The sequence below is a fragment of the Mastacembelus armatus genome, chromosome 18 (genome assembly GCF_900324485.2).
Source record: "Mastacembelus armatus chromosome 18, fMasArm1.2, whole genome shotgun sequence".
Taxonomy (NCBI): Eukaryota; Metazoa; Chordata; class Actinopteri; order Synbranchiformes; family Mastacembelidae; genus Mastacembelus; species Mastacembelus armatus.
Window position 1 is genome coordinate 16,260,900 of NC_046650.1, and position 18,229 is coordinate 16,279,128.

Below are 18,229 nucleotides of genomic sequence, written 5' to 3' on the forward strand. Positions count from 1 at the left end.
ATTCTGAGTCAACTTCAGTTGTCAGATCAGATCATTTTATTTCTGTTAAAATCAACTGAGACATTTATTTCCTGCAGATTCACTGAAACAAACATCAAACACTGAAACAAGATGATGAAATACAAAATAATGAGGTTTGTCTTAGAATCATAAACTGCTCAAACATGAATATTCTGTACGACAACAACTGACTTGTGTGTTTATCATTTCTAACATGAACATTTTCACACCACAGAGTTTTCAGTGTCTCTACAACTTGTTTTTACATGTTTGGACAGACCCAGTGAACTCAACACGTTTGACACTGCAGCACATTGACTCTCTGCCCCAGCCTGTCCAGACAGACCCCTAATTCTTCTTCTTCTGGTAGAGTTTTGATCAGCTACAAAGACTGATTTGGCTTCAATCCTGTACAAACTGTACACAGCAGACTTCACATACTATCCTGGGTGTTACCACATTCAGAATTAGTGTTATTATTATTAACTGAGGAGATTTGTAGCTGCCCACATAGTCTGTGTTGCTAAAATCATGGCTGCAACTGATACTAATTTTGAGCTCATTGTGTAACCTCGTTATTAATGTTTTCTGGGTTTCAGTGTTAGGACGAAGCTGCCAAACAAACAAAATGACACTGCTGCTGTTAAAACATGAAAACAAGCAGTAAATATACAGCTGCCAGTGCTTGTTGTCTTCACTTATGTAGGACAGTAAATTGCACAAACTAACAAGCACATAAAGATAAACGGAGTAAGTCTTCACTAACACTAAGATCAACCAACGTTGTGCTTGAAGCTGCTTGTATGTGTCTTTAGAAAATGCTTGTTGGATTATGCCACAAGGTTCGAAACTTAAGTGGTCTCGGTAGACCTGTGGTTACACCTTATTATTTTGGGTTTTTAGGAACTGAGCCTGTTTCAGATCCCAGACAGTAGGTCACATGATGAAGGTGAAACAGTCTGCACCTTTAAAACACGTCAAAAGCTAAAAGTTAAAAGTATTAACTGAGGAGATTTGTAGCTGCCCACATAGTCTGTGTTAGGTAAATGTGATGTTTCCAAGACTTTATGACGTTATTTGGTTTGTTTCCAACATAACATGCTCTAAACATATGGCTGCATCTAATACTAATATTGACTTGACTTTACAACGATTTTACACAGACAAAAACAGAAAAGTTCAGCTGCCCTGCACATAAATATACAGATGAGTAAACTAACTCACAGCCTTCAAGATACGAAGCAACAGTCTGACTTTACGGGTCTTAACTCGTGTGCAGGGAAAAGTTGGTTATGCTAACGGACAAAATGAGGCAAAAGCCCGAGCGTGAAGCTCAACAGCAGGATAGAGACGTTCTCTGAACTGTGTTTTGAAGGTGTGGAGGTGGGTCAGACTGTCAGAGGAAACTCTGTAGAAGGACAGAGTCCCAGTCTGCCGGTCCAGATACACTCCCACCCGACTGTGGCGCAACCCAAGTGAAGGCACGTCGACCTTATCGCTGTTGTGCTGAACATAATAACCATCATCAGAGCAAACCAGGCACCAGGACCTGTCGTCCTGTCCCATCTGGACATGATCCATTTTCTTTTTCCTGCCTGTTCCTCTGTATGTGACACCAACACTTAAGGGCCCAAACACCTCAACCTCCCAGTAGCTGCGCCGGTCTAGACCCTGTTGACACAGGACTTGTTGGCTCTGATCAGACCTTTTTAAGTGATGGGGATTTTTCTGCTCCTCTTCCACCCAGGTCACCTTTCTGTTCCCCTCAGACAGAAGGAGGTTCTGGTGGGCTGTACCAGGGTCCAGAGTGAGCTCACAAGCATCTGAAGGTAGGAAAACACTTTATTCCACCAGAGGCTGAGGCATTTCTGCTGTAGCTGAGCTCACAAAAACACAGGTTACTAAGAACAAGCAGCTGCTGGTTTGTCTGATGTGTCCTGATGTGCAGTTTTCTGACCTGCAGCCAATGACAAACCACTGATTTCTGTCTGAGCTGGAAAATGGACTTTAGGGTTGGTCTGAGTCTGTTGAACGAACTGGTTCCTCTGATTTAGAAACTGAGATGTAGTTTGTTTCATTTCTACCTCTGGACTCTGGATTTACATCTTGTCCTCCAGTCTGAGTCTTTTTGAACCAACAGTAACACACAGTCAGTCCAGCTGCTGCTGCTGCTGCTGCTGTCAGTCCCAGTCCACAGATGAGGACGATCCATCTCCAACCTGCTGCGTCTGGTCTCTCAGGTTCAGACCAGTCCCTCGCTGCTGTAAAGAGACAAATCAAATCTGTGTCTTTCATGTGAAGAAACAACTTTTCTGCAAGAAGGACGTGAATCAGTTCAGTTCAGGCAGAGCAGGAAGGATTGTAGTTTCCACAATACTTTTCTTCTCTGATTCTTATTTAGCAAAAAGCTGCTGAAATGAATCTGTGAGGAAAGTTTCACTGAACCAACTTACCTGTGACGTTGAGGAGACAGCTGTCAGAACCTGCACCATCATCTGTCTTCACATCACACCAGTACAGACCAGAGTCCTCAGTCCTGAGTCTGGACACATGAAGTCTGACTCGTCCTTCTCTGAGGACGTCTTTGTCAAACTGGACTCGTCCTGAAAACTGTTTGTCCTGAGACTCTGGGACCTCAACACCCTCATGTAGATGAAACAGGACTGGGCCTTTGTCCTCAGTTAACAGTTCACAGAAGATGTAAACTGCTGAGAGAGACATGTGAGCTGTGGTTGTGAAGGTCCAGTCCAGTGTGATGTTGTGGTTCTCCTCTGCCTGATAGGAGCTCTGTGTCACATTCACTACAAATGTTCCTGTTGAGGAGACACAGAGGGAAAGTGACGACCACACACACTCACAACTTGGATTATTTTGGATTTCCAATTGATTTGAGTTAGTGGATAAAAACTGACCCCAGGTAAAGGGGGTCAGGCTGATGAGCAGCAGGATCCAGCAGACCATCTTCTCCTGTCAGAGGAGACAGAGCTGAAGAGTCACAAACATGAAAAACCTGCAGTTTGTTTTTCTCTGAAAACATTTCACATGTTAAAGTCTTCAGTGTTTCTGCCACAAGGAGGTGCCAGTTCCACCTGATAAACTCCAGAAATATCAGAGTCCTTCAAACATCAGCTCACTAACTTCCCTCGTTCTGGGTCAGTGAGGAGGGAAAGTTACAGCTGGACTGATGAGCTGAAACTTCCAACATGTGAGATCTTGTAAAATATGATAAACTGCTGCAGATGAATTTACCCACAGTTTATAAAGTAACGTTACTTCAAACTGGTCCAGTCTCAGACAACTACTGCAGTTCAACATGTACATTAATGTTCATCCAAAAACATCAGGTACAACAGTAAAACACTGACAGGGACCAGTTCTCTGCACAATGAGGACTTTTAGTTTTCATACTTAAACACGTTTACTTTAGGAAGATTTGAATACAGGACTTGTAGTGCAGTATTTTCACAGTGTAGTACTGCTACTCTTACTGAAGTAAAGGACCTGTATTCGTCAGTGCTGCTCACACTGAGGAGACAGACTGTAGAAGGACTGTGGCGGTGCAGGGAGCAGTTTGGGGCAGTAGCTGCCCTGAGGACAGCCATAGCACCTCCAACAAATGTCTTTAGCTATTGTACCTGTGGACACACCTGGAGGACAATGGAAAACCCTGTTTCACACACATCTGGCCCCGCCCCCTGGGGGATGGAGAAGTGGTGGGCGGAGCTTTCAAAGAACAGTCGTTACGACAGTTAAACCTGCAGCTGCTTCAACATGACTGAGACTTTTATCATCTGATCTTTGAGCTTTAGAAACTTTACTTTCACTTCATATTTCGACACTCAAGTAATGTACTTCAGTGCTTGAGTAATGTACTTCAGTGCTTGAGTAATGTACTTCAGTACTTGAGTAATGTACTTCAGTACTTGAGTAAATGTAGAAAACACAAACAGTCATTATCTTTCATGTCTGTTCATCAAACCCATTAAACAAACAAGAATCATGGTGGGAAAGCTGAGGGCAGCCGTATTTTTATAACAGGTTTTGGCAGCAACATCCTTAGACAGCACTTTTTGTAGCTGTGGGTAAAACCTGATTCTGCTTCAACTCAGCATATTCTGATCCACACCTCCATTGTCATATCATTGACTGGCCTCCAAGGTCTCGAACTCCAGTGTTAATTTTGACAGCAGATTTTAATTTAGTTTTAGTCATATTATCTGCTTTGTTTTAGTTTTAGTCTAGTTTTAGTCGACTAAATCTATTGGGTTTAATTTAAGTGTAATTTAGTAAAACTATTGTAATATACAAAATATTCTAAATTAAAATTAAATGAAAAACAAGTTTCATTAAATATATATGGAATATGGCCTTTCCATAAAAGAACAAAAATTAGATATGCATCGTTTATAACCTGCATATGACATTCTTCATTCTTTAAAGCCAAAGGTCAACTCCAAAATATTTAAGAGAAAAACTGTATTTAGCTGTAATGACATTGCATCAAACATGAAACTGACCCATATGTCTTCTCTTTGTTCTCCAGCTGTTTCCATTTCTTTATAGTTTAAGTCAGCAAGGGCCAGTAGTCTGTACTGGTCAGTCAAACAGGGACAGTGAAAGACAGAAACCCACTGTAGGCTATGATGATGATGATGATGATGATGATGATGATGTCGTGTACTCGCACATCCCGCGTCACCAGGTGGATCAGTTACTTTTCAAATGTGCGTCTAAGAAGATTAATTCTGATTGGATCTTTTCTAAAAATGTCCCTCACTCACATTTTCATCTCGTTTTTATTAGTCAATGAAAATGTCAGTATATTTTTATTTAGTTTTCGTCTCGTTTTCGTCAGTGAAAACTTGTCGTTGACGAAAATGATAATGAAAATACTTCGTCAACGAAATTAACACTGTCTAACTCCTGACTCCAGCTGAGCTTCAGTAGCATCAGAAGCCTCGTGCTGACCTCACTTTTTCCACCATCACCACTGTTTAATGAGAGTGTTGGTCAGATCAGCTTAGAAATATTGTTTGTTGTTATTTGTCTCTATCAGATCATATTTCATGAATAATTTAAAGCCTGGAAACTACAACTACTGTTGTTCTTCCCTCTTTGCCCTTTGTTCAACTCACTGTCTCAGTCTGCTCCAGGTAACAGGATCAGAAACTACTTACTTTGGTTTTCAAAGCTTGTTCCAGTCCCTTCTTCTTTTTTACCATCCATAGTACGTCCTCTCTGCTCTGGGACTTTGTCTCCTCTGATCATTCACTCACATCAGTGTTGGCTCAGTCTTCCTCATGTTACAGCTGCGTCTACTAGCTGGTCTGATCTGGGATCAGTTTCTGGACAACAGGTGCAAATGGTAGAGGGTCATTGTTGCTGCACCTGCTTTCCTGGAAGCGACTTCCCATGTGGCTGAATGTGTTCTTCCTTTTTTCAAAAGGTCAGTTTTTGTTTCTTTTTTTAAAATAAGGAAATGAGCTTGAAATCTTCATCCAAATTGGACACCTTTTATGAACGTTATAATTTTATCTTTTATTTATTTACAAAGGTTTATAGTTTAACAGCTTTTAACACCACCAGATAGTAGTTGTCGGTACAACACATGGGCTTAAAAACAATACAAGCATTGTTCCTTTTACAGTGTGAGCTGTTTTGTGTCACATCATATAAAGTACTTTGAACAGACCCAGATATTCAAAGTCATTGTGACTATTTGGTTTGCAAATGTTCTGATCTTTCCCACAGAACAAGTCACAAGTTTTATTCCACATGATGTTTATTCTGAGTCAACTTCAGTTGTCAGATCAGATCACCCTCTGTTAAAATCAACACTGAAACAGTCTAATATGATCATATATAAAATTTACATAAAGAAAAATACACAAAACACTTGATGGAAAGATGGAAAATATTCTATGAGCTAAACATGAATATACTGTAGGACAGTAACTGACGTGTATTTATCATTTTTAACATACAGATTTTTACACTACAGAGTTTATGGTAATGCTGGTAGCTCTACAATTTGCTTTCAGCTAAATGCTAACACAGCAGGTATAATGTTTACCATGTTCATTATCTTATTTTAGCATGACAGGATGCTAACATTTGCTAATTAGCAGTAAATACAAAGTGCAAAGTACTGAATGGAACAAGGTGTTTGGAGGTATTTGCTCTGAATAACAAAGTATTGGACACATTAGAAATTCTGATCTGATGATGTTGAGACAGGAAAATTAAAAGACCAAGAAAGTTTCTACAGTTCACCCTGACAGAGACTTGGTTGATTGGACTAAATTACATGACAATTTATCCAATAACTGGTTAAAACTGTCAATCACACCACAACTGTAAACTCATTGTGGTGCTGGAGGAAAAGGCAGAGTATCAGGATTCGTCCCTGGACCAACGCACATATGACAGAAAGATAACAGGGATGTTTGATCTGTGCACCGTTCGTGCACTGCTTATTTTGACATGCTTGGTGTCGTTCTTGCTTTGTGGTTGCACAGATTATATTTGGATGAACGTCATGAAAAAGGAAACAGTAAAATGAAACTAAGTTCCTCTTCCTGCTGACACCATCATGTTTTGCAATGACCCTGTGTTTAAATTCGCTTTAACCAACTCGGTTAACATGATGGATGTTTATGTTAAACGGCAAAATGATGCAGAGGAACCAGTTGAAATGAGTTCTACAGCAGGATAAAGAGGCTCTGTGAACTGTGTTTTGAAGGTGTAGAGGCGGGTCAGACTGTCAGAGGAAATCCTGTAGAAGGACAGAGTGCCAGCCGGCCAGTCCAGATACACTCCGACCCGACTGGAACGTGGCGAGAAGGAACAAACAGGGAACTTGTCGTTGTGGTGAAGAACAAAACAACCATCATTAGAGCAAATCAGACTCCAGGACTTGTCATTGTGTCCCAGCCTGCAATGACTCTCGTCCCCTTTCCTGCCAATGGTTCTGTAAGTTACCCCAATGTGGAAGGGCTCCTCCACGTCAAGCTCCCAGTAGCTGCGCCCATCTAGACCGCGCTCACACAGGACCTGGGGCCAGTGATCAAACCTTTCTTCATGATGGGGATATTTCTGCTCCTCTACCGCCCAGCTCACCTTTCTGTTCCCCTCAGATAGCTGGAGGTTCTGGTGGGCTGTACTGGGGTCCAGAGTGAGCTCACAGGCATCTGGAGGTAAGAAAATTCTTTATTTCACTAATAACACAGTTTGTGACCATCAGTCCAACTGTATGTTCTGAGTGTAAAAGAACCCGAGCACCTGGGCCAACGTTTCTTTATATGAGGTACATTGATCTGGGTGATTAGTGAATACAATGATCTGTTATGGACTCACTGCAGAACCTGATCAGTGTAAGCCAACAACAGAGTCCATTAGAGGACTACTAACAGAACTGCAGTTAACCACAGTTATGTATAATCATTAACTTATTTAACAGTTAACAGTTTATTCCTCGAAATGACTGTTTGGAATTTGTCATTGTGGTCACAACTTTCAGCAGATGTTTCTGCAAATACTTACATTTCTTGAATCCAGGTTTCAGCCGGTGAATTCCACCATGTTCAACACTGTGGAGAAATGAGGATTGAAGTCTTCAGACTGTTTATCTGGCACCACGTTGCTCCCAAAACCTTTTGCTATCAGACTATCAGAGGTACAGATCTATTGATAGTAATTCTATCATATATACTTTTATTATAAGTCCCACCCTTAGTAATTGTACATGCACTAATGGAAAAGCTCATGGATGTAGTTGGGCACTGATCTTTTTTTTTTTTTTTTTTTTTTTTTTTTTACAGGAAAAAGGTCTTTAGCAACGACAAATGTATGTTGGGTTAGCCACCCTGCCTCAGATAAGAGCAGCTGCACAGCCAATCCCATGAGTTTCTGGGATCGTCTCATGAAACAGGGCTGGGATTGTTCTTACCTGAGTTGACTCAGTTTGTATCCGGGATCGTTCTGTAGCTCGGTGAGTAGTTTCTTTCCTGAGTCACCTGGATGGTTGTAGCTCAGGTCCAGCTCTATCAGATTGGAGGGGTTGGACTTCATAGCAGAGGCTAGAAACTCACAGCCTTTCTCTGTGATCAGGCAGCCAGACAACCTGAGAAACCACAGCATTTGGTAGTTCAGTATGCAGACTTCTTAAGGGTTTAGTTATATTTACAAAAGGAACAAGACATCCATCCATCCATCCATCCATTTTCTGTACCACGCTTTTTCCTGAAAGCCAGGGTCACAGGGATCTGCTGGAGCCTATCCCAGCTCTCTCTCGGGTGAAAGGCAGGGGTACACCCTGGACAGGTCACCAGTCCGTCGCAGGGCCGGAACAAGACATGTATATTTGAATTATGATCTATTATCTGAGTTAATAAAGGTTTACCTGAGTGCCTGGAGTCTGCAGCATTGTCTCGACAGTCCATCACAGAGCTGTTTTACTCCTTCATCTTTCAGGTCATTGTTGCTTAGGTCCAGATCTCTTAGGCATGAGTAGGGGAACTTGAGAGCAAAGACCAGATGTTTGACCCACTCCAGAATAACCTTACAGTCTGCAAGTCTAGGGGTGGGTTAGAATATGATTAACAAAGTGGTGTAACTGTTTGAAGATAAGCAGAACCACGTATGAAGGAACAGGATGTCCATGTCCCCAGTCCTACTGTTACATACATTACTCAGGAGTGATCTCTCATATCACAGTAAGAGTAAACTTACATTGCCTTCCTGCTGCTCCTCACAGCTGGTATCAGTCTTCTTCGACCTTCCTCTGACGTGTGGAAACTCTTCAGGTCCAACACGTCCAGATCGTTCTTTGATACCTGCAGCATGTAGGCCAGGGCAGAGCAGTGCAGGGGAGTCAGGTCTGTTTTTGAACGATCTGTCAGCTTCAGGTATTCCTGAATCTCATCTTTAACTTTATGGTCTCTCATCTCGACCATGGCCTGGAAGAGGCGGACGCAGCTGTCTGGAGAGAGGGTCTTCCTTCGGATGGATTTGAGGTAAGTCAAGATTTTCTTGTCGGTTTCTTGGCTTGGGTCTGGTGATGTCAGCAGACCCTGAAGGACCCTCCGGTTGGGTTCAACCATAAGACCAAGAAGGAATCGCAGGAAGAAGTCCAGGTTGACGTTCTTCACCTCTAGCACTTTGTCAACTGTCATCTTTAGGAGATCAAGCAAACTTAGTTCTTTTTGCTCCTTCAGATCAAGGAATTCGCTGAGCTCTGATGTTCTCTTGTTTGTCAAACATTCATACACAAAAAGAGCTGCAAAGAACTCCTGTACGGTCAGGTGCACAAAGAAGAAGACCTTCTTCTGAGAAAACACTTCCTCTTCCCTAAGAACTGCATTGAAAAATCCAGAGTAAATAGGTGCTTCTTTTATGTCAACGCCACAGTCCTTTAGGTCTTCCTCATAGAAGATGAGGTTGTTCTTCTGCAGCTCAACAAACGCAAGTTTGCCCAGTTTCAGAAGAAATTCTCTGTGTGTCTTCAGCAGCTGCTCTCTGCTCTTCTCTGTCTTCTTGTCTTTCTTTCTGCTTGTGTGTTTTGTCTGAACAAAGAGGAAATGTGCCATCATCTCTGTCAGGGTTTGAGGAGTTTCTGTTTTTTCATCTCCCCTAAAGACTTCCTGAAATAACAAAGCAGAAATCCAACAGAAGATCGGGATCTGGCACATGATGTCCAGACTCTGTGATGACTGGATATGTGAAATGATCCTGTCAGCAAGACTCAAGTCCTGACTAAATCTCTTCTTAAAATAATCCTTTTTTTGTGGGTCATTGAACCCTCTTATCTCTGTCACCATGTCGACATACTCTACAGGGATCTGATTGGCTGCTACTGGTCGGGAAGTTATCCAGAGGTTTGCATCTGGAAGAAGATTACCCTGGATCAGGTTTGCCAGGAGGTTACGCAGAGATGTCTCTTCACTGACAGACGTTACCTTCCTATTGCTCTTAAAGTCCAGTTGGAGTCTGCTTTCATCCAGTCCGTCCAGGATCAGTATAACCTTAGATCTGACGTAATCCTCCGAATCTTTCAGTTCGCGGAGCACAGGGTGAAATTCTGTCAGAAGCTGGTGCAAGCTTTTCTTTCCTTTTATCAAGTTCAGTTCTCGGAAAGCAAGACTGAAAACAAAATCAATATCCAGGTTTGCTTCCTCATTGGCCCAGTCAAGGATAAACTTCTGCACAGCAAATGACTTTCCAATACCTGCGACGCCCTGTGTCAGGACTGTTCTAGGTGGTTTCTCTGGACCAGGGGAAGGTCTGAAGATTTCAAGGAGGTCGATTTCTGTAGACAACTTCTTTTTCAATTTACGTTCAAAGCGTCTGAACTCGTGCTCCTCGGGTGGCCCTCCGATTTCCCCAGTGATGGTGTAGAGAGCTGTGTAGATGCTGTTCAGGGGACCCCATTGGTCACCACTGCCTTCAGACGTCAAAGCAAATTTGTTTTGCATTGCTTCCTTCAGAGCCTGCTTTGCCTTCGAGTGATGGACATATCCTGTAACGATGAAATGCATGAATTAAAGAGCTGTGTGGTTGGGTCATGCAAAGAACTTTACCTGCTTTGAAGAAGAAACAGATACTACGTCAATGTAACGTTAAGGGTGAAACGTCTTGTGAAGGATAGGTGGTTATAGAAGTTAGGTAGTGTTATCAGCAACAATAGTGAGGGCTAAGCCCCCCTAAGGATGAAATCCTAGAACCGCCCCTGCTAATAAGTGTCGGACACTGATTAGTTTGGATGATGAATTACTCTACTGCTGTATCCTCCTGTAGTAAGACTTTAAACTTACCAGTTTGCTCCTCAGCCTCTCTCTGATGTTCAGGCTCTTTTTTGAGTTTCTTTCGACGCCTTGGGCTGGATGGCCCCTCAGTCGACTGACTGCACACAGGGAAGCAGAGGACACATTATTATTGGACATTATAGGCCCTTCACCTGATGACTGTTTTTATTGATACCATGTTCTCAGTTGTGCTTTTACTTGATATATTTTATTTGAGCTGTGTGGGTCTGTTCCAACTGAATGCAACACAAGTGCATCTAAAATTAAAGGACAGAAACTGGTTCTGCAGCAGGTGCAGATTCAAAACACAAACTGAAGTGAAAGTACAAGAGTTTGTGATTCTTCAGTTTTGCTCTTCTGTTTCAGTTTGACCAAATTTGTATCTTCATCCTAAGGCTCAGGTTTATTTTTTAAAAGCCGAGGAAAACACTGAGCTGTCACACAGTCACAGATACTGTTGGCTCTTGTGTTGCAGGCTGGTGTCTGGCTGAGTCACAGGGTTTGGTTAGTTTTATCACAATTAGACTTCTGTCTGTGTAGACGGCTACACTGTCAAATTCATTCATGTGACTTTGAATTACCGTTCTGTTTCTTCTTGTGCCATGTCGGGGGGATGGTACATGGAACTATCACTCTTCATGGGGAGACAGCTGTGAGTTTCAGATTCAGTGTCACTTTGCTGTGAACTGTAAAAGAAAACTTTTGATGTAGAATCCGGACTGTGTGCCTGGCAGGCCAGCCCATGTTCACCTCTGTCAAACACAGTTACAGATGTTTTAATATTTTAATTAGAGAGCACAAAATGTGGAATTACCCTCTGGGGCTCTCTTTGCCAAAGTCCGGTCTCATGAACATGGATCCCTCACCCACGACGGACTCATCTGCACTGATCTGTGAACTGAGACAAGAGACAGTTGAGATATTAAATTTTTTTAAAATGATCAGTCCAGATGTTTTATTGACTTAATATTGATTTGAACAAATGAATCTTTATTTAGACTAATGAGGATTAACAGCTCAATAATGCGTTGTATAGGGTTATACAAAATAAACAGACATAAAATCAACCTTTAATGAGATTCAACATCTACAGTTGTTGAGTAAAACAAACTAATGTGATGATCTAAGGAAACAAACAGCAACAAGACAAAACCTGCAGCTCAGACTCACCTGGCTTCTTCTCTGCAGGATCCGAGGGTCTGATCAGGGGGTCTGTCCTCTGATATGGACGCATCTGTTGACACGGACCTCCTGCTCCTCTTCCTCCTCTCAGACATTTCTGCTCAAAAACAAGAAAAAAAAATTCCAGAGGTCAGTGAATGCGTCATAAATAATTTCCCTCTGTTCCTCGTCTTTTTGAGTCCTCGGGTTATGTATTTTTAGTTTGAAGTACTTTATATACTGCTGGGTATGTTTTGAGTTTCCCACCGGGGATCAATAGAGTTTGATGATTAAAGAGCTGATTGATTCTGAAAAGGAGCTGAAGTTATCAGATAAATGTAACTACAAGGTTTGTCTCTGACGTAGTGAAGCAGCACAACATGGAAATACTCAGCTGTACTAATAGTCTACCTCAAAAACTGTATTTGTACTGCAAAGAGTACAGGGAACAAGATGTCAGCTCTGTGTTTACATACAACAACAACAACAGACCCTCATGTCCTCGACCACCGCTCCAGGTCCAACAGGATCACGGACTCACCTTTAGTACAGAATCGGCTCCTTGATGCTTTTAAACCCGAAATGTTTCCTCCAGCGACGATAAATCTTCACTTTCCTCCGATGTTTCTGCTGCGTCCTTTATTTCTGTTTCTGTGTCGCAGCATAGAAACCCCCGACTGTTTTTACTTTCGGTTTTGTTTCTACAAATACAAAAACAACACGTCAGCTGATGGTCACCAGTTACTGATGTGAATAACTGGAGAAGAGAAATAACATCTAGATGATTAAAACTTCACAATATTTTATTAGTAAACAGGATTTTAAATACATTCACAGATCCTGCGCATTTTAGTCACCCAGTGGAGAAAAGTGTTAATAGAAAGTGTAGTGTGTTGTTTTTTTCCACAGCAGTTGTGAGACAAGTTTATTTGGTTGCATTTTATTATATTAGCAAATCTTAGCATGCTGACATGCTAAACTAAGATAAACATCTGCTAAGCATCAGTATGTTCCTATTGTCCTTGGCCTCAGACTCTGGTTTTCAACAGGAGAACCATTTTTGTCAGACCCAAACTAAACTTAGGACTGCAGCGGAAACAGTTTCTGGAGATCAGACATGTCATGTTGATTTATTATTTAATTTATTATGAAGTGGAAGAAATAGTCAAACTGAGCTCGAACTCACTTCAGCACCGAGGGAGTGTAAAACCAAGAGAACAACCTGCTTCTCCTTTCTGTCCACAGCTACAGGTCCATTTATCAAAATGACATCATTTCACATCAAAATACAGATTTCAAGCGTTTAAAACTGGGTAATTATTTTAAAGTTATACCAAAGTTTCTCAACAAACATGGCTTTGACACAACAGTTTTCCTTTGTGTAGTCTTTAGAAATCAGTTTTGTCCTAACAGATCTGAAGACTAGGGTTTAGACATGTCCACATTGAGATTTTTATTATGATTTTCTGAGTTTCTTTGTCCAGAACTCAAAGCACACTGAGATGGGGTAAGTCCCACCCCAGGCTGTGTGCTCACGGTGGCGTCACCCTGTTATTGGGTGCCACCCTCCTGAGGAGGTGAGTGGTCGCTGTCGTCCTCCCAGGAGGCAGAGGTGAACCCTGCAGGAGCTGAGATAGAGTGGGGGGCGGGAGTGTGGCCGAGGCCTTGGTACCTCCCAGTTGATGATGGGGAGGAGGGCATTGATGTAGTTGCCACGGCGATGGGGTCCTGGGAGGTTGCGGTGAGGAGGCCAGTGTGTTCAGTATGTTCGGGTCGAACAGACGCACCGAAATACATCTTGTTGGGTCGACCCAGGAATGTTCGACCTGGTCAGAAGGGAGAAGCCAACAAATTGTTTGATGAGTCAAAGCCATTTCGAATTTCTGTAACAAATAATCTGACAGACACTCACCGACATGGCGGACCTGCTCCGTGACATCAGCTCTAATATCAGAGAAATCCCACATGGCCAGAAAGCTGTCGAAACACGAGCCCTCCTCTGCTTCCTGGAGGGAGGAAAAGCACAACGAGAAATAAGAAAAGGAAGAAGATGACAACCTGTGCTGCACATTGATGGATGGATGTTTACCTGGACGTAGGGCTTGTAGGTGAAGGTGTAGTGGTGAGCGATGGCAGCCAGAAACATCTCTATGCAGATAATGAAGTCCTGAAAAAGAGAGACAGAGAAACAAAATGATTTAAGATAAATAATTTTCCAAATAGTGTATCTTATATGTCTTTTCAAACTGGAGATAATTTTCTTTCAATGTGAGTTTGAATTAAGGTCTTTCAGCTTTTCCTTTTCTGTATCAAATTTTGAAAGAATCACTGTTTAAAAATGTGGATACCTGGAGTCCAGTAGCCACAGCCTCCACACTGTCCCAGTCCCAGGTGTGTTTGTCGGAGATCACTCCGACCTTCACCAGGAATGCGATAAATACAGCTTGCCTGGAGAGAGATAAAAAGATGAGTGCATCAGCACATTTTACCTTCCTTCATCCTGCCTCTCTCTGTCCTTATGTCCTCACCAGAAGGAGACAAACACCACCAGTTTGACACACAGGAACTTTCCCACAGGCCTGATGGGAGTCAACTCGTCTCTGAGAGCTCGGTACAGCAACAGCAGACAGTACATGGCAAACTGAAAAGACAGACACCAAACACGGCAGTTGTTGTCTCAGTTACAGAAGCTTCAGGATTTGGACAAATCCGTCACTTGGTCTGATCAATGGAGTTGAGATTTGGGTGTCCTTTGTGTTACCAGCTGTGATATATTGTTGATTATGACCAGGTAGGACCAGGCGTTTCTGAAGCTGAAGTTGGCTTCGTCATAAACTCCACAGAGCTGACAGATCCTGCAGACAGAGGTCGGTTCACACATTCAGCGTAACACACCACACTTTTTTGTTTTGGTTTCAAATTGTTGGGTTGAATAGTTTTGTTAGCAACAAATGTGGAATATAATAGAACCATGGTTACAATGAGACATGTACAGTGGTGTCACCATGGTTACAGTGAGAAATGTACAGTGGTGTCACCATGGTTACAGTGAGAAATGTAGTGGTGTCACCATGGTTACAGTGAGAAATGTAGTGGTGTCACCATGGTTACAGTGAGAAATGTACAGTGGTGTCACCATGATTACAGTGAGAAATGTAGTGGTGTCACCATGGTTACAGTGAGAAATGTACAGTGGTGTCACCATGGTTACACTGAGAAATGCACAGTGGTGTCACCATGGTTACACTGAGAAATGTACAGTGGTGTCAGCATGGTTACACTGAAAAATTTGCAGGGGTGCTACAATAGTTACAGTTAGAAACTTTAATCTTAGCTTAATCACCGTACAATAAGAAACTTACAGTGCTATCACTGTGGTTACAGGTCTGACCACAGTGTACTGGAGGACTCCCAACTTACATCTGTACAGCAGCACCCTGACAGAAAGAGAATAATTTAACCCTTAAATTCGTACATGAATCCATCTGTCCATACAATGTAATTACATATGAGCTCATCTTACTCCCCCATGGGCCATGGTGGGCAGCAGCAGAGTGGGGGCAGGTGTGACTGCTGCTGCTGGACCTCCAACATTAGCACCAGGCTCGGGTATTGGTTACTAAGGAAGTTCAGCAGGAACACCAGGAAGTTGTAGATGACGTAGGCCTCGTAACACTCCCGGCACGTGTCCACGTAGATGGCCAGGCTGGGATACCGCAGAGCCAGCCACTACAGGGGCACAGTAGACCAGTATGAAAGAGGTTTCAGTGAAGATGTAATGATGCCAAGACTATGCAGGAGTCACATGAAAGAAAGAAGGAAATAAAGGAAACTATGCTGCTGAGGAGAATGATCTCATTAGCTGTGATGGGGTTAAGTGGTATCAGACTGTACATGATAAGTCAGAAACAGAAGAGAGTGTGTTTAATTTGGCATCTGGTCTTGTGACACCGTCCCACTGTCTCCAATTAAGCCCAGCAACATCATGTTTGTATTATTGTGACTCACACTGTCCAAACTGTAGATCGGCACCATCCATAGTATTCTGGTGGAGGGAGACAGACAGTGTCATAAAGCAAGCAGGGTTGTGTATTTGTGTATTTGCGTGTTGTGTCATGTGCTGTCAGCTCTGAAAAGTAATTATCACTAAAGGAGCAGTTTGGCTGAAAATGAAGGTGCAAATTACACCTCACTGCTGTAGCTGCCAACATCACCTGTGCTACTTCACCTCTTGCATTGCACAGGAACAGCTGTGACCCCTCAAAGTTTTTGCTTCTGCTTCCTTGTTGGCTGATTATTTATTTTTTCAGTTATTTATCTTTGAGACAGGGCTGAAGTAGTTTTTTTTTTAACCATTTACTTTAGAAAGTAATGTAGGTTTAGAATTTTTCAAATCTGAAACCTCAGACTTTAGGTGTTAGCTATTTCTTGTTGTAATCATACTGACAATGTGACTGACCATTTAGCTCTCCTAATGGAAAGCCTAAGCAGCGTTGTGTTTACCTGATGATGGGCTTCTGCAGCTCAGGCTGCGTGTAGTGCACCATATGCTGCAGAATCCCCCACAGTGAAATTGGGATGGTGAGAAAGACGAAGATGCCAGCTATGAACCAGGCTTTGCTGTGAGTCCCAACCTGAACAGAGAGTGAGCTACAATTATTTTCTTATCATTTCCCAACTTCATCGTCTTTGTCAGTATTTGATGCTATATTTATTTGGATTTGACTCCTGCATGTCCAGAGAAGCAGCTGGTCTGGGTGGAGGCGATAAAGACAGAGGTGGACCTTGTCTTTCTGCAGCTCCCAGATGCAGAGCGGCAGCACGGCCACCAGCAGCAGAGCATACAGGACCAGAACCAGCGGTCGGATCCACCTCCTCCACTCTGCACAGGAACACGGCATGATGGCGGCTTCACACTCAGCGTCGACTACAGGCACATCCTAAACCACAGGCCCCCCTGGAGGAACAGCCAGAAACCTGCAGCTGAGTTTGAATTAAAATGGTTTTGGTTTAAATTTAAGTCTTTTCACTTTAGCGAGTTAATCTGAAAAAGTCCAAATATTATCATTTAATATCCTGCACACATTTATTCTGTCAGAGTAAACTCATAAATCCAAACCTACAAAACAAAAATAAAACAAATACAGTTTTAACTCTGTTTAAGGGTTAAAGCAGATTTGTACTTCAGGGTCAAACAAAGGTCGAGTCCAGTCAATTGAATTTCGTCTGATGTTTTTTGGTCAGACTTGGAAAATAGACTTTCAAAATTGGATTATGTGAATTAAATTAGTACAAACCTTTTGTGGCCAGGTCACATCAGTCCAGTTTGAACTGTACATATGTTTTTATACTGGGCACATATTGATTGTTAGCAACTGGATTTAAAAGACCAAATATGGACTCAACTATCTGCTACACAGTGAAAACTGTTTGTGGAGAAGATAAAAACATATGTGATTAAATTAAAACCAGATGTTAGGAAAGATGTGGACTAGCTGAGACTCGGGCTGGTTAATCTGCTTTTCCATTGAAACTAAGTGAATATTTGGATAAATATTAATCACTGTGATCGTGTCCATCAGAGAAATTCTGATTTGTTGATTTGTTGTGATCCTGAACATCAACCAACACAAACTATTTCAGTCACCAGAAGCTGGTGGGAAACACACATTGAAGCTGTGAAGCCATATTGTCTGCCAGACATTAAAATCACATCAAATATTTACATGATAATTAGCGGAAAGTGCGTTAAAAGGTCGAGACGTTACCAACCGACTGAAACACCAAACCTGGACGAGCAGGAGGAAAACACGCAGTTAGGATCAAATATTTACAGCTGGACGAGTAAAGGCTAGAGGAGACGTGGACCTTTGAGGCTGAGATGTTCATGCACAGTGATGCTGGCCTGTTTTCCTCCTCGCTCCTGTTTCTGTTACCAGGCAACGCATCTCTCTTCCGCCCCACCGGAAGATGACGCACAGCCGTTACTGTCGGATCCGATCACCGGCTGATCATCTGCCTCATCGATCACATCGATCCGGTAATCCGTCCGCGGAGGCCGGAGGCTTCTGGCCGAAGCAGCCGCCCGTGTTTGTGCTCCGGTTCCCCCGCGGTTACGCGCCCGCGTCACCGGGAGGAGTCTGGACCCCCCCTTGCCCTCCCCCTAGCCCAATTAGTCACGTGTTCGCTTTTATTTCTAAATTTAATTATCTTAATGTGATCCACATCAATATCTTTTGATTGATTAGATGTTTCTTGTTTTATGA

The 18,229-nt window shown here is 42.5% G+C and overlaps 4 protein-coding genes across 4 annotated transcripts; all 4 read right to left on the minus strand.

The window, feature by feature from the left end:
• Positions 1–837: 837 nt before the first annotated feature.
• On the minus strand, positions 838–1,836 carry LOC113125360 (stonustoxin subunit beta-like; the record flags this gene model as incomplete). The annotated part of the gene is made up of 1 exon (XM_026298746.2): positions 838–1,836. A coding segment is annotated over one exon (546 nt), but the record flags the coding sequence as incomplete, so codon positions are not given.
• Positions 1,825–2,929, minus strand: LOC113141249 (butyrophilin-like protein 2). The gene is made up of 3 exons (XM_026325541.1): positions 2,913–2,929; positions 2,454–2,813; positions 1,825–2,261 (listed from the first exon to the last, which is right to left on the minus strand). The coding sequence occupies exons 2-3, from the start codon at positions 2,719–2,721 to the stop codon at positions 2,008–2,010; spliced, it is 522 nt and encodes a 173-aa protein (XP_026181326.1). The 5' UTR covers positions 2,722–2,813; positions 2,913–2,929; the 3' UTR covers positions 1,825–2,007.
• A 2,686-nt stretch (positions 2,930–5,615) lies between these two features.
• Positions 5,616–12,735, minus strand: LOC113139032 (NACHT, LRR and PYD domains-containing protein 5-like). The gene is made up of 10 exons (XM_026321981.2): positions 12,505–12,735; positions 11,973–12,081; positions 11,617–11,700; positions 11,384–11,488; positions 10,812–10,900; positions 8,731–10,516; positions 8,402–8,575; positions 7,949–8,122; positions 7,543–7,589; positions 5,616–7,190 (listed from the first exon to the last, which is right to left on the minus strand). The coding sequence occupies exons 2-10, from the start codon at positions 12,077–12,079 to the stop codon at positions 6,655–6,657; spliced, it is 3,102 nt and encodes a 1,033-aa protein (XP_026177766.1). The 5' UTR covers positions 12,080–12,081; positions 12,505–12,735; the 3' UTR covers positions 5,616–6,654.
• Positions 12,736–12,851: 116 nt separating this feature from the next.
• Positions 12,852–18,058, minus strand: LOC113141803 (transmembrane protein 184C-like). The gene is made up of 12 exons (XM_026326363.2): positions 17,832–18,058; positions 16,748–16,946; positions 16,467–16,597; positions 15,972–16,008; positions 15,487–15,692; positions 15,326–15,400; positions 14,725–14,818; positions 14,492–14,604; positions 14,312–14,411; positions 14,053–14,130; positions 13,876–13,969; positions 12,852–13,789 (listed from the first exon to the last, which is right to left on the minus strand). Exons 2-12 carry the CDS (start codon positions 16,862–16,864, stop codon positions 13,515–13,517), a joined length of 1,320 nt encoding a protein of 439 aa, XP_026182148.1. The 5' UTR covers positions 16,865–16,946; positions 17,832–18,058; the 3' UTR covers positions 12,852–13,514.
• Between the last annotated feature and the right edge of the window lie 171 nt (positions 18,059–18,229).